This window comes from Corvus kubaryi, unplaced genomic scaffold (assembly GCF_017639235.1).
Source record: "Corvus kubaryi isolate FWS band 111438036 unplaced genomic scaffold, C.kubaryi_AGA036_p1.0 37284, whole genome shotgun sequence".
NCBI lineage: Eukaryota > Metazoa > Chordata > Aves > Passeriformes > Corvidae > Corvus > Corvus kubaryi.
The window spans coordinates 7,940,271-7,953,824 of NW_024581088.1; the positions used below are offsets into that span (position 1 = coordinate 7,940,271).

The window sequence follows — 13,554 nt, forward strand, 5'->3', positions numbered from 1 at the left end:
TATCTTTTTTGACTGTCCAGGATGTCTTTTAAGTCTATAAGCAAATCTTTTTTCATCCTGAACTTCCCCATCTGACCTGAGCCATAGCCCTGGCTGTGGCTTTTTCCATAGTGCCCCCACAGCTCCTCCTTTCTGCAGAGGAGTGAAGTCTATCAGGGTAACCCCTCTCCTGAGGTCTCCGAGTCAGCTGGAGCCCAGCTGAAGGAAGCCTTGGCACTGCTCCTTTGGACAAACACCTTTTCAATAGGCTTTTGTGCACGGCAGGCTCCCCCCTCCTCACTGCCTGAAAGCCAACCGAGTGCCAGTGGGGCTGTTGAGTCTTGTTGCAGTCCTCATGCCAATCATTCCCATTGTTTCTTTGTGTCCCTTTCACATTTTCCATGGCCTGAACTCTGGCGACAATGCAGCCCACAGACCAGGGCTCTGTGTGACACAGTATCTCCTTCTTGCGAATGTGAGATCAGCCACAGCTTTCAAAACAAGTGATGCCATAAATGAACTGAGCTGCATTGATTCCTGTAGGTTCCTTAAAACCTCTCCCTGTTGCTCGTCTTCTGAACCCGCTTTTATGGTCGAGTGCTGTTTGGGTTTTGTATCTGCCCATCTTGTGCCACTGGCTGGGTTGTGTGACTTCCAGAAAACACGTGGAATCTGAGACTAGGCAGACATTTAAGCAGAGATTGAGGATTGCAGCTGAAAACTTGGAGTTCCGTGAGCGTGGTGTGCGAGATAAAAGGACATTTATTGATTAGCTGTGTTATTTGGTGGACTCTTGAAAGCAAATACTGCACAGTTTATCTTCCAAATCAAAGTCCTCCTTCCCCAGGCTCTGCTGGATGATTTTGGAAGCAAGGTAAAGATCAGCACAAAGGGCTGTTCTCCAGGGCAGGGCAGGAGCCTGTCTCTCCTTGCTGTTAATTGACTCCAAGAGGGGAGTGAGGGCTTTAAGGAATGAGGAGAGACGGGAATCTCGAGCTCAGCTTCTCAATAAAACACCTCTTGCTGCTGTAAGTACAGATTAGAGCCCCCCCACCACTGCTCACCTCCCAGTTTCTCTGGAGTTCCATTGCTTTCCCATAAATAGCTCCCTTTATTGTTTCTGAGTGATTGAATTAAAATAGAAAACAGTGCCAGCTTCCAGGCGTGGGGAGCACGGGGTATTCCTCTGTCTCACTCGGGATCCCACACTTCCCTGAAATCCACGTGTCTCACCCAGCTGAGACTCTGCAATGCTAAAAACGCCCTCAGCCTTGTTTCCTGTCCCTAACTGGCCAAAATATGTCCCTGACAAGGACCAAAAGGAACTGTCTCCCAGGACGCTGCCTCATTTCTGCTGACCCCTGGGGTAACTGGGAGCTGGGATGTTTGCTTCCAGTGTGTGCTGCCAAGTACAAGCAGCACTGTTGTGATGTGAATACCCTCCAGGCTGATGGGTGAGAATTTTACAAGCTCTGGAGAATCCATCCACCTCCCTGCTCCTGCTGACATCCTGGAGTGGGTGCATTGCAGCACTGTTTCCCCAGGCACCATCTAATGCTCCATGCTGAGGGCTCAGGCTTTTACTGGGATTGAAGTAGCATTAATTGCCCCTGGGCCTGCACAGAGCTCCACCCTGCTGTGCCTGCAAGGATGCTGACAGGTAAGGGGAAGTATTTACATCAGGCAATGGTCCTGTGAGGATCATTCCTACTTCTACCCATGTTTTCTTCAATGCAAACCCAGTTTCTTTCCATACATCACCTAGGAAGGACCCTGTCAAGCCCAATCTCTTTCTCCTTCCCATGTTGCCTCCTACATGCAAGTTTCAGCAGTTGTGTCATTCTTCTCCACAGTGGGGTGTTTACTGCTGAAATTTGTGTAACAGCTTGTGAAATGCTCCTGCTGAGCCATAGCAGTGAAGCCAACTGACCACAGAAGCCAAGCTTGGTGTTTCGGGGGAATTGTGGTTCAGCACAATCTGAAGCCAAAGGACACTCCCAGCCTCGGAGGGCCGTGTTGATGTGGGAAAATGGGATTAAACTTTGCAGGAGAAGGGGTGGTCTATGCCAGGAGCTTGCATCACCTGGGCAGGAGCACCCAGGTGCCAGCCCTGTGTGTCACAGAGGTGTGGTAGGCACGGATTTAGTGAGGTTACAGCTCCAGCTGAGGAGCTTTAGCAGTAAATGGCCCGGGTAAATCGTGTCACGAAAGGCAGCGTGTAACCACCTGCATGTAATTTTTAAATAACCCCCGTGCCTTTCTTAGACTAAGTTGTGGCAGGTCTATTTTTAACCGGAATGTGCCCAGCCTTGCCTGAGCTCCTTTCCCTGCGTTTATTTTTGGCCCGTTTCCCACGCCAGGACTGTAACAAGGTTAATTCGGCCGTCCTGCGGGGCATGTCCTGCCTCCCCTAAAGCAGCACCTGCCCCGCTTTCCTTCTGCTCCGTGGCCAGAGGCCGCTGCCAGGGCAGGGCCACCCGCGGGCGCCGCGGCCTCGTTCGTGCCCCGCTCCCAGCCCCGATAAGGCTCCGCAGGGACTCTGCCCTCCGTCCGCAGAGCGGCCCCACGCCCCGGCAGCGTTTCACAACCGGCCCGGCAGTGCCAGACCCGCCGGAGCCCACGGAGGACTGCGGCAGCCTCGCGGTGCAGCGAGCCCGGCAGGAGCATCGCCGACAGCGGCAGTCAAGGTACCGGCGGTACCCCCGGTTCTGGGGGCGGCCGTGGGGACACATCCTTCACCCCGCTCTGCTCTTTTTCCCCCCTCCTTCCCCTCTCTCACACCGAGACCCCCGGGCGGGGCGGCCCCGCGGCCTCGCCCGTTCCGCTTCCGTCATGTGAGCGGAAAGAGGAAGCGCCTGCAGCGGCGGCGACCCCGGTGGGCGGCGGGGCCGCGGGGGCGGAGGGTCCTGCCCGGGGCGGAGGGCACCGGCCGTGGGGAGAGCCACGGTCTCGCAACCACCGTGCCGCAACCACTGCCACGGCTGTCGCCTTAACCCCGGTGTCGCTCGGGGGTCCCCGCGGTTCCTCGGGGAGGGGGTGGGGGTCCCCATCCCGCCGTGTCCTCGCCCGGTGTCGCTCGGTACCGCGGTGCCGCCGCGAGCAGCTCCCGGCTCCCTCGGTGGCATCCCCGCGCTCCCACCAACGCCCTGCGCTGCTTTTCAAACTTTTCTAACTCGGGAATTACGTAAGGATTCAGAGAGATGCGGCAGAATTCGGGACAAACGGCGGCGGCGTGTTCGCTCCCCGGAGATGGGGCGGGGGGTGCGGCTGGGCGGTGGGAGCGTGTGCGGTGCTTTTGGGGACGAGCCGGGGTGTGTGCGGCGGAGGGAGGGCCCTGTGGTGAGCTGGGTGTCGCCGGTGTCTCCTCAGCGCTGAGCAGCCATGGAGGGGATGCAGCAGATCGTGGGGCGGGCGAGGGCCGCCTTCAACTCGGGCCGGAGCCGCCCGCTGGAGTTCAGGATTCAGCAGCTGAAGGCCCTGGAGAGGATGGTGCAGGAGAAGGAGAAGGACATCCTGGCAGCCCTCAAGGCCGATCTCAACAAGGTCTGGGTCGGGGAGTTTCTCTCCTCAGTCGTGCAAGGACAGTGGTCAGCCCTGAAGGGAAAGTTGGAAGGCCAGAGGCTGCCTTTGCTGTGCTAAATGGCTTTTGCTCTTGTTCATCTTGGCCCTGGCTCCCACTGTGGCCTGCAAAGATCTGCTGCCACTATTTCTAAGAAGTTAGTCTAAGGCAGGACTGCAAAGGCAAATCCTGGCTGTCAGGTTTTGGTTCTGCCTCACACACCCAAACTGGCTGTCTTTGGCCAGGGATCCTTTGGGGCAGCGCTGCCAGTGACAGACACATTGGAGCAGCAGGGCTGTGATGGTGGCTGTGGGAGGTGGGTGCCTTTGCCATCCCCTCCCCAAACTCCCTTTTCTTTCAGTGTGGGCACAATGCCTACAGCCATGAAATTCTGGGTGTGCTGGGGGAGCTGGCCCTGACCATGGAGAAGCTGCCATCCTGGGCAGCCCCTCAGCCCGTGAAGAAGAACCTGCTGACCATGAGGGACGAGGCCTACATCGGCTACGAGCCGCTGGGAGTGGTGCTGGTCATCGGGGCCTGGAACTACCCCTTTGTGCTGGTCATGCAGCCCCTGATCGGGGCCATTGCAGCAGGTGGGGATCCAGCACAGCCCCATCCTTCATGGGGTGGTGGGTGGGGAGAGGATGTGAGGGCTCAGAGTCGGTGCTGTGTCTGCCCTGCAGGCAATGCGGTGGTGGTGAAGCCGTCGGAGGTCAGCGAGAACACGGCTCGGCTGGTGGCTGAGCTCCTGCCACAGTACCTGGACAAGGTGAGTGTGGCCCTGTGTTTGACGTGACTGTCCTGCTTCCAAAGGGCTCCTGCAGGTTCGAGCCAAATCCATTGCCTGCTGTCTTCAAAGGAGCATAAGCAGGAGGCACAGGAAGGGTTGAATTAGAGTCCAAAGGTACACTGACAAATTCTCCCTGTGTTTGTGTGTGTGCTTACGTAACGCTGCTGCAGTGTGACAGCCTTTTTGACATCTGTGGCCATATGGAGAGGTGTGTGTGTGTGTACTTCTCACTGCAGGAGCTGCTCTTTTGGAGCTGTGCTGGAGATGCCCTTAGGTCAGCACAGGTTGTGTAGGATGCTGGCTCTTCCTGAGAACTGGGCACTGTGTGTTTGGTGGCAAGATGTCCTGGGTTTTTGTGTCCGAGGAGGAGGAGGTGTTGTTTCTCCTCCTCTTGCCTGGCAGTTCTGTCATCCCTTGCACTATGTCACTGAGACAGACTGTTGCTGTGACTGCAAAGCCTCTGTGGAATTTTCTCCAGGAGTTACCGCCTTCCACAGGTGGGAGGCAGGAGCAGAGGAAGGAGACAGTCCTTGGGAGAGCCTGACAGTCACATGAACCCTGATTCTTGCTGTGTGGGAGCAGCTCCACAGCCAGACTCAGCCCTGGCCTCAGCCTCCATTTCTTTTAGTTCACGTGGCACAAAATGGGAAATGAAACTTCATTTCGGGAGAAGGAGCAGAGCATATCTCTGATATCACTACATTTTGTCCCTGTCATGAAGTAGGCCACAAATAAGTCTGCCCTCTGCCACATGCAGAGCTGCTGCCTTCATGTAAGTGCTTTGAATCAAGGTAACTCTCAGGGTCTTGTTTGCCCTGCAGGATCTGTACCCCGTGGTCACTGGAGGAGTTCCTGAGACAACCGAGCTGCTGACCCAGAGATTTGATCACATCCTCTACACTGGCAACACCACAGTGGGCAAAATTGTGATGGCAGCAGCTGCCAAGCACCTGACCCCTGTCACCCTGGAGCTGGGTGGGAAGAGCCCCTGCTACATTGACAAGGACTGTGACCTGGCTGTCGCCTGCAGGTCAGCTTGTTGCACCTCTGGTGGGCCCTGAGCAGTGGAATGGGTACCCTGTGAGGCAGGGGGATGTCTCTGGGCCAGCATGCCCAGCTCAGGTGGTGCCTGGTGGGAAAACCATCTCCCTTTCTCCTTATCACAGGCGGATAACATGGGGCAAATACATGAACTGTGGGCAGACCTGCATTGCCCCAGACTACATCCTGTGTGACCCATCCATCCAGAGCAAGGTGGTGGAGAACATCAAGACAACTCTGAAGGTGAGGGAAGAATCCCTCGTGCAGTGGGAACGGTCCCTATTGCAGGCCAGGTGTGATTTCCTGGAGCTGTGGCTGTTGGAAGCTGTGCTGAGCACTTTGTTTCTGCTGTGCCCTTTGCCAGGAATTCTATGGGGAAGATGTGAAGTCGTCTCCAGACTATGAAAGGATTGTCAATAAACGTCACTTCAAGAGGGTCAAGAGCCTGCTGGAAGGGCAGAAGATTGCTCATGGGGGAGAGACTGATGAGGCCTCCTGCTTCATAGGTGCTGCTGGCAGCTGCTGGGGAGGGGAGGTGGTAGTGGGTGCTTTTTGGGGTCTGTGTCTTCCTTGGGTTGTGTTGAACGCAGGTCGAGTCCAGGACAAGGTCCTGGGATGGGCCATGTCTGTGTCCAGCTCATGCTGTTCTCCCATTCTCCCGTTTGCCTCAGCACCAACCATCCTCACTGATGTTTCCCCGGAGTCCAAGGTGATGGAGGAGGAAATCTTTGGACCAGTGCTGCCCATTGTGACTGTGAAGAGCGTGGAGGAAGCCATTGAGTTCATCAACCGTCGGGAGAAGCCGCTTGCCCTCTATGTGTTCTCCAACAACAAGCAGGTGGGTCTGGGCTCTGCCAGAGGAGATGAACGTGGTTGACATGTAGTTCCCTTCCCAGTATCTTCAGTTATATGGTCTGGTCTCTTCTCTGAGCCTTTTTAATGTTTTGGGTTTTTTTATTTCTTTTTCTAGTTGATCAAGAGAGTCATCTCAGAAACCTCCAGTGGGGGTGTGACTGGAAATGATGTCATTATGCATTTCTTCCTCTCAACTTTGCCTTTTGGTGGTGTTGGTAAGTTACTGGTGCTCTTTAAGAGTTGGGACTTGCTGCACAGTGTGTCCCAGGGGACAACAACTCATGGTTTGTGTCTGGGTATCCCTGTGCCTGCTACAGCCCAAGGATCTCTGTGCAGCAGATCTTGATAATGGTAAGTTCGGGGAGTGTATTAGGACAGGGGCCAGGAGGGAAAAACCTTTGGGTGTATTTTTGGAAAGACTGAAACATTTAGTGCAGCCTGATGGGAAAGGTGCATTAAAACCATCAGCTGCAATCAGGGTGATTGGCAGAAATTACAGGTGGACATGAGGTGAGGAAAAAGAGTGTTGGGAGTACAGATGGACATCGTAGACGCTGAGAAGTGCTGCAGGGGAAGGGTCAGTTGTCCTCAAGTGGACAGAGTTTTGCCTGGCTGAGCCTGAGGAGTGACCCTGCCTGGCTGTGCCCCTCAGGTCACAGCGGGATGGGCGCCTACCACGGCAAGCACAGTTTCGAGACCTTCTCCCACCGCCGCGCCTGCCTCATCAAGGACCTGAAGATGGAGAGCACCAACAAAATGCGGTACCCACCTGGCAGCCAGAAGAAGGTGGATTGGGCCAAGTTCTTCCTCCTGAAGCGGTTTAACAAGGCCCGAATTGGGCTCTTTGTCCTGGCCCTGCTGGCGGTTGTGGCAGCGGTGATGATTAAGGTGAGTTGAGGGTCTTTGCTGTCTGTGCAATTTACTTGATCTGTTCTTTGCAACTGCAGCCCTTTCATTAAGCCTGACCTCTTTTTCTGTCTCATGATATCTGTCCCGCCTTAAATTCTTACCTTCTCACTCTTGCAAGCAGTCTGTAGAATAGGAATATCCCCGGAGAGATCTCACAGGCTGCTGTGCTCGTTGTTGCTCTTCCCTGGTAGGTGATACCCGTGGGATGCTCCCTCCAGAGGCAGAGGTTGGTAGTTTTAGACTCGTTAGGAGTGGTTTCAATTCCTGGGCTTCCTTCAGCAGCGTTTGAGCTGCCTCACAGCCCAGAGAGCTGCAAGTGTGTACCATGGCATCCTGGGGAGGGAAGCTGTGTCCCAAAGCCGGGGTCTGTGACGAGCTCTTGCTCCTCCTTGCCCATTGCAGCCCCTGTCTGACCTCAGCTCAATTATTCCCGTTTCCTCCCTTGTTTCCAGCTGGGTAGTGCGGAAGGGTGGGATGTCCTCTCCTCTCTGCAGGAGGCAGAGGCTTGCAGGAGGCTCAGGATGCCTCCTGAGGTGGAGGAGCAAGATCCGAATCTCTGAGCGTGATCACCGTTGGTTGTCCTTGTCTGACAAACCAGGCACTGCATGTGCCTTCACTGACTGCTCTGTGGGGTTTAGTGAGCTTGAGGGAGCAGCTCCTGAGGGGACAGGAGGTGGCAGGGTGGATCAGGATTCTGCCCTTCAGTCTGTGTAGTTACTGCTGCAAGGAGACACTCAGGAGCCCAACATCCCAGGGGAAATAACCTGCCCATGTAATCCAGAAGGAGATTGAAGAGCCAAGAACTGGCTCAGGCCTCAAGGGAGCAGACAGGGAGGGGAATGAGGGGGGGAAAACTCACAGCATCTTGAAATCATTTGGGTTTCTCAGAGCCACCAGTCTGTGCTGAAGAGAAAAGCCCTCTTGGTTGTGCTGGCTGTGCAGAGGCTGGGCTGGCCCAGCGGGTGGTAAGGGGGAGCAGGTTTCAGAGCACTGCTGTGGCTGTCACAGTGAGGTAGGAGCCTTTTTCTTCTCCTGTGTGTAGACCTAGTTTGAGACTGGGAAAAGCTTTGTAGATGAGTGAATGTGGGGCTTGGAGAAGGTTTCCCTCTGAGCCAGAGCTCCCTCTGAGCTTTCCCTGGCATCTGAGATAACCAGTGCATGCTGAGGGGCAGGAGGCAGGAGAGCTGCACGCTGGGGAACTCCCTGACTGAAGGGGCTTTGCTTCAGGCTGTTCTAGAAAGGGAATTGGTTTTGTCTCAGCAAATCCTTCACAGGCCCTTGGTGTTGTGTTTTGCTTTCACAGGTGGTTAACTGATGAAGAGAGAAGGCACCACGTGCACGTCATACTCTGGGTGCTCGCTTTGTGTCTGTTTCCTTAAGCTGGGGAGTCATTATTTTCTTTTGTTCTGGGTAATTTCAGTGAGCTGTCGAGCACACAGAGTAGCCTTAGAGAGGCACTAACCACGAGAAGGCTCAGATTCCTGTTTACTTAAAAGCCATGCTGGAGCAGAGGGACCAGTGGGGACAAGCTCTACAAAGGAGGACTGCAGAGCAAGAAATTCCAGTCCGTACCTCCACCCCGTGCCATGCAGAGCTTCCAGGGACACACAGTGTCTTGCACCAAACCACTCATCTTCCTTCAGCGACCAACAGGAGCTCAAGTTTCAGCAGTCCCTGGGTTGACAGTGTTTTCCCTGCAGTTTGGGGATGGTCTGCTCCTGTTGTGCCCTGAACACCCTCTCTCCTGGTGACAAACTTGAGACAGGCTGTGCTGCCCGATGCATTTGGCCAAGAGTGGTGAATAAACCCAGTGAGGTTCCCCTTGCCGTTTAATTGAGGTGAAACATTCATGGATCTCTGCAAACCGGAATCATCCACAGCTGGTGAGGGTTCTGGGTTTCATCATGTGCCTTTAGCAGTTATTTAGCAGTTAGAAAATTCCAAAGGTGATGCCTGCACTGCCTGTATTATGCTGGTGAGTGCCTAATGCTGGTGCAAAAGAACTTTCAGGCCTGTTTAAAGAAGTGGGAATGACAAATGCCTTGTGGATTATCCCAGCCCCACAGAGCCACTCGCTTGTTCCCAGTGGGATGGGGAAGAGAATTGGAAGGAAGTGAGAAAACTTGTATGTTGAGATAAAAATAGTTTAATAGGTTAAGTGAAAGTTGGGCTTGCAGGCAGATTAAAGCAAATCAAGGAATTCATTCATTAATTCCCCTCATCAGGCAGGTGTTCAGCCATCCACAGGAGAGCAGGGCATTGTCTATCCTGGTGGTGACTTGGGAAGACGAACACCGTAACTCCCAATGTCACAAATCCAAACCAGCACCATCCTGCTAGGAAGGAACTTAGTGACACCATGAAAATTAACTTCATCCCAGCCAAAGCCAGCACAAAGCTGTTCCTGGTCAGATTCCTCCAAGGGAAAACAATTACTGGAAGAGTGTGTGTGCTTCTTCATGTTTGAGCTTCTCAGGATGCTGTAATCTTGCACTGGGGAATAATGTGGGGCTTGTTCTAGCTTGGGGGAAGGATGCTGAAGGAATTGAAGGTGAAAGAGCTTTAGAAATATTAATGTTAAAGCAAATTAAAAAGTTATTACTACATGCAATTAATATAGAGTAGAAAATTATATTTACTGTGCAATAAGTGGGATTTCTTCATGTCTGGTGAAAGTCCATGTGCTAAGCCTTTTTGATGATACGTTTTGCAAGCCACTAAATAAACACTAAGAATTTAAATAATCCAAGTGTGGTAAGTCCTTGCAGTCTCCTGAGGAATCCTGCTCTGCTGGTCCCAGCTCTGGCCATGGCTTGGCAGAATGGCACAGGTGTGTTTTGAGGTGTCTCTGCTCCAGCACACGTCCCTGGCACAGTGGGGAAAGGGTCCCCCAGAGCTCTCTTGGGCGCTGAAAATGCTCCTGGAGCCAGGCAGGGAGTGGGGTGAGCCAGTAGAGGAGCTGGCCTTGCGAATCCATCCCTGGATGGCCTCCCACCTGCCTGGTTGGGGTATTTTTAGATCCCAAGTGTGAGTGTTGTCTCCCGACAGCAGCTGTGGCACTTGGGCTGCACGTCCCCTTTGCCCTGGCGTGGGCAAAGCCATGTGGTCCCTGCCATCCCACACCGGGGCTGAGTCACTGCCCTGGCTGGAGGCAGCGATCCAGGGCTCCACAGCCCAGGACAGAGCTGGGTAAAGGGCACCTTGTACCCAGCAAGAGCCCTGGGCTAGGGCCAGCTCTCCCGTGGGAGGAGGGATCGCCCCCAGCCATGGCAGGGGAAGGGCTTGTGCCTGCTTGCACTCGCTGCAGAAGGCTGGTGGAGAGAGAAGCTTCTCTGAAGGTAACTCACTTTTTTTCCTTCATTTTTTAATGAGTGGCTTTCTTGGGCTGTGTCACACAGCTGTGGCAGTGGGCTGGGAAGAGCAGGATTTAATCATTGTAAGGGGATCTTGGTGTCTCGTTTGGTTGGGCAGGGATGCAGGAGCAGATCTCTGGTCCTGACTAAAGAGTGAAATGCTGCTCCTGGGAAGCAGGGTGAAGCCTCTGTGGTGTTTTGTCTTATTTCTTGTGAAGACATGTGAGGGCCTCGGGGTTATGGGGAAGACGGGTGCAGGCTGGCTCCGGGCACACAGCTCTGCTTCCAGCTGGCTGCCCACCCAGGCCATGGTCATCTCTGTGTCTTACCTCCTTGTGAACACCCCTGTGAGCAGAGGGTCGAGTGGCTGGTGGGTTTGAGGATACCCCCAAACTTAGAGAAAGCATCCACAGAACAGGATCAATCAGCAAACCCCGCTGTGAGAGCTGCCCCATGCAGGTGGGACGGGGCTTGGATGCTGTGAGCCCTGAGCACTCAGCTTGGGAGCAGGAGCTCCTCTCCAAGAAGGAGAACATCTCCCAGCCTTGCTCTGGGTGGGACACCTCATGGTGGTGTCCCCAGGGCTGAGCAGCCCTCGCTGGCCCTGTGGTGAGCTGGGTGTCGCCGGTGTCTCCTCAGCGCTGAGCAGCCATGGAGCGGCATTGTGCCCACACTGAAAGAAAAGGGAGTTTGGGGAGGGGATGGCAAAGGCACCCACCTCCCACAGCCACCATCACAGCCCTGCTGCTCCAATGTGTCTGTCACTGGCAGCGCTGCCCCAAAGGATCCCTGGCCAAAGACAGCCAGTTTGGGTGTGTGAGGCAGAACCAAAACCTGACAGCCAGGATTTGCCTTTGCAGTCCTGCCTTAGACTAACTTCTTAGAAATAGTGGCAGCAGACCTCTCATCGAACAAGGCACAGCCTGTGCCCCCCACAAAGAGGGTTGGAAGCATCACTCTGAACCCTCCCTGCTCTGGTACATGGTGTTGTGTCCCATCTTGACTTGTTCTGTGCCCTCTCCCATTGCGGGTAGCTGATCAGACGGGTGATATCAGAGACCTCCAGTGGTGTCATGACAGCCAACGATGTCATCATGCACTCCATGGTTCCAGATCTGCCCTTCGGTGGTGTGGGTGAGTCCCTGCTCCCGTCCCTGCACCTGCATTCCATCAGCAGCAGCCTCTGACCCAGGTGCTCTCGTGCCTGCTTGGCAATTCAGGAACTTCCAGCTGCATTTTCCCATTAACGTTATTTTCTGGGGTGGGTTCCTTTGTAAAAAAGCTCCTTAGTGTTTTGGTTGTTAGGCCTCCCAGTGAGAGAGGAAAACCCCCTGGCACATAAGTGAGCTGTGGTTCCCCTGTGCTGGGGTTGGGATGAATTTGTCCATGGCCTGGTTGAGTTTCCACAGCTGCTGTCAGGCTCATGTGGCAGAGACAACCCGGCAGTGGGCAGAGGGCTGAGGTCTTGGGTGTTCCTAAATGTCCTCATGTCCCACTCCTTGAAATCACAGACCCTGTTCCTCCTTGTCCTCGACCCCTGTGTGAATTTTGTGGGAAAAGCAAGACTGGCCGTGTGAGGAGAGAGTTGGTGTCATTAACGTTTTAAGGGTGGGTGCACACAAGCAGCAGCTCAAGGCAGTGAGCAGGTCCTCACTTATTTCTGTGCAGTTAAAAAAGCTGCTCTTTGCTTCTCTGCCCTGAGAAGCAGCATGACCAAGCTTTCCTGTGTCCTGGGGGCTGCCAAACTGAGTCTGAGAAGCGCAGGTGTCCCTGTGCCTGGTGTGACCCTGCCTGGCTGTGCCCCTCAGGTCACAGCGGGATGGGCGCCTACCACGGCAGGCACAGCTTCGAGACCTTCTCCCACCGCCGTGCCTGCCTCATCAAGGACCTGAAGCTGGAGGTTGTGAACAGACTGAGGTACCCACCTGGCAGCATGGAGACGATGCATTTGGTCAAGCTCTTACTTGTGAAGCAGTGTAACGAGAGCAGAGTGAGACAGTTCATCTCGGCCCTGCTGGCAACTGTGAAAACCCTGGTGGCAAAAGTGAGCTCTGTCCCCTGAGCCCCACCTGCCCTCAGCCTCCATCACCCCATTCCCTTGGGCTCTGCTCCTTCCCCGGAGGACTCATGCCTGTTCCTGTGCCTTTCCAGGTGTTGTGCCCCCGGCGAGAGGGGTGATGGGCAGCCGGCCCTCGGACCCGCTGCTCTCTCCCTGCAGTCCCAGTGCTGAAATTTTCTTTGCTGCAATTTCATTTCTTCCAAGGCAGCCAGTGCACTGAAGAGGTGGAAGACAACAAAATGCACCTAAAGCAGAGACACCCCCCAAGTTAAAGGCTGCAGCTCCTGCTGAAACAGGAATCTATCCAGACCTAGGCCATGAGTCATGCCTGAGCAGTGAGTGGCAGATAGAAGGAAAGAACATCCACCCTGCTTTGCCAACAGGAACTCCTCTAAAACCTCCTGGGAACTGGGAGTGTTTGTCACGAGGGTATCTAAACAAAGCCAGTCATTACTGAGCCTGTTATCTATGCAATGCCTCACCTGATCCCCAGAGGAAGCTGGTTCTGCATAAAGCCTGGAAATATGGGTCTCACTGCAGGGGACAGTCCAGGCTGGTTGTCCCCAGATCAGAGGGAAGGAGCCTTGAAGAACCTGCAGCATCTCATCCTTGAAGGGACTCCTGACTGAATGGGTGATGCTCACTGCAGAGAAACCACCTTTAGCTATCCAAGGTGTGCAAAGGCCACCTGAGGTGGTGGCAAAAGCCACCTGAGCTGTGGGCACGCTGTCCCAAGGACTTGAGAAGTGCCAGGGACTGTTGTGCTGCTGCATTTGGGGCTGCTGGGGCAAAGACAGGGGCACTGCTGTGACTGGAGTCCCAGGTCTGGGAGGTCCTTGGCGAGAGTGGCAGGGCAGCCACAACCACCTCCTCTGTAATTGAATTTCAGGGATTTATTGGTTTATGCATAGTCTTTTACCTCCAAACTTGTAACTGAGAGCTGACCTTGACCCTTGCTGAATAAAACCTTTGTTTTACTGCAAAGGCCACCTGGGGCAGGGCAAGACCC

At 54.4% G+C, this 13,554-nt stretch overlaps 1 protein-coding gene across 8 annotated transcripts; it reads left to right on the plus strand.

Moving 5' to 3' along the window:
• The first annotated feature begins 2,525 nt into the window (after positions 1–2,525).
• Positions 2,526–13,551, plus strand: ALDH3A2 (aldehyde dehydrogenase 3 family member A2). 8 transcript variants are annotated; one of them, XM_042026335.1, is made up of 12 exons: positions 2,526–2,666; positions 3,349–3,522; positions 3,900–4,131; positions 4,222–4,307; positions 5,150–5,358; positions 5,495–5,612; positions 5,734–5,875; positions 6,041–6,207; positions 6,340–6,439; positions 6,877–7,112; positions 8,022–8,145; positions 8,554–9,877. In XM_042026335.1, the coding sequence occupies exons 2-11, from the start codon at positions 3,361–3,363 to the stop codon at positions 8,100–8,102; spliced, it is 1,533 nt and encodes a 510-aa protein (XP_041882269.1). In that variant the 5' UTR covers positions 2,526–2,666; positions 3,349–3,360; the 3' UTR covers positions 8,103–8,145; positions 8,554–9,877. The 8 variants fall into 8 exon arrangements, with proteins under 8 accessions (XP_041882269.1, XP_041882268.1, XP_041882271.1 ...); XM_042026334.1 differs by lacking the exon at positions 2,526–2,666 and adding an exon at positions 2,766–2,854; XM_042026331.1 differs by lacking the exon at positions 2,526–2,666 and adding an exon at positions 2,882–3,015.
• Positions 13,552–13,554: the final 3 nt, after the last annotated feature.

Bases quoted from the DNA above. Each gene is read 5' to 3' on its own strand.
- ALDH3A2 (XM_042026335.1), top strand. From the start codon at position 3,361: ATGGAGGGGATGCAGCAGATCGTGGGGCGGGCGAGGGCCGCCTTCAAC. The intron at 5,876-6,040 runs GTGCTGCTGGCA...CGTTTGCCTCAG, and splicing joins TGAGGCCTCCTGCTTCATAG to CACCAACCATCCTCACTGAT. The intron at 7,113-8,021 runs GTGAGTTGAGGG...TGGGTTTCTCAG, and splicing joins TGGCAGCGGTGATGATTAAG to AGCCACCAGTCTGTGCTGAA.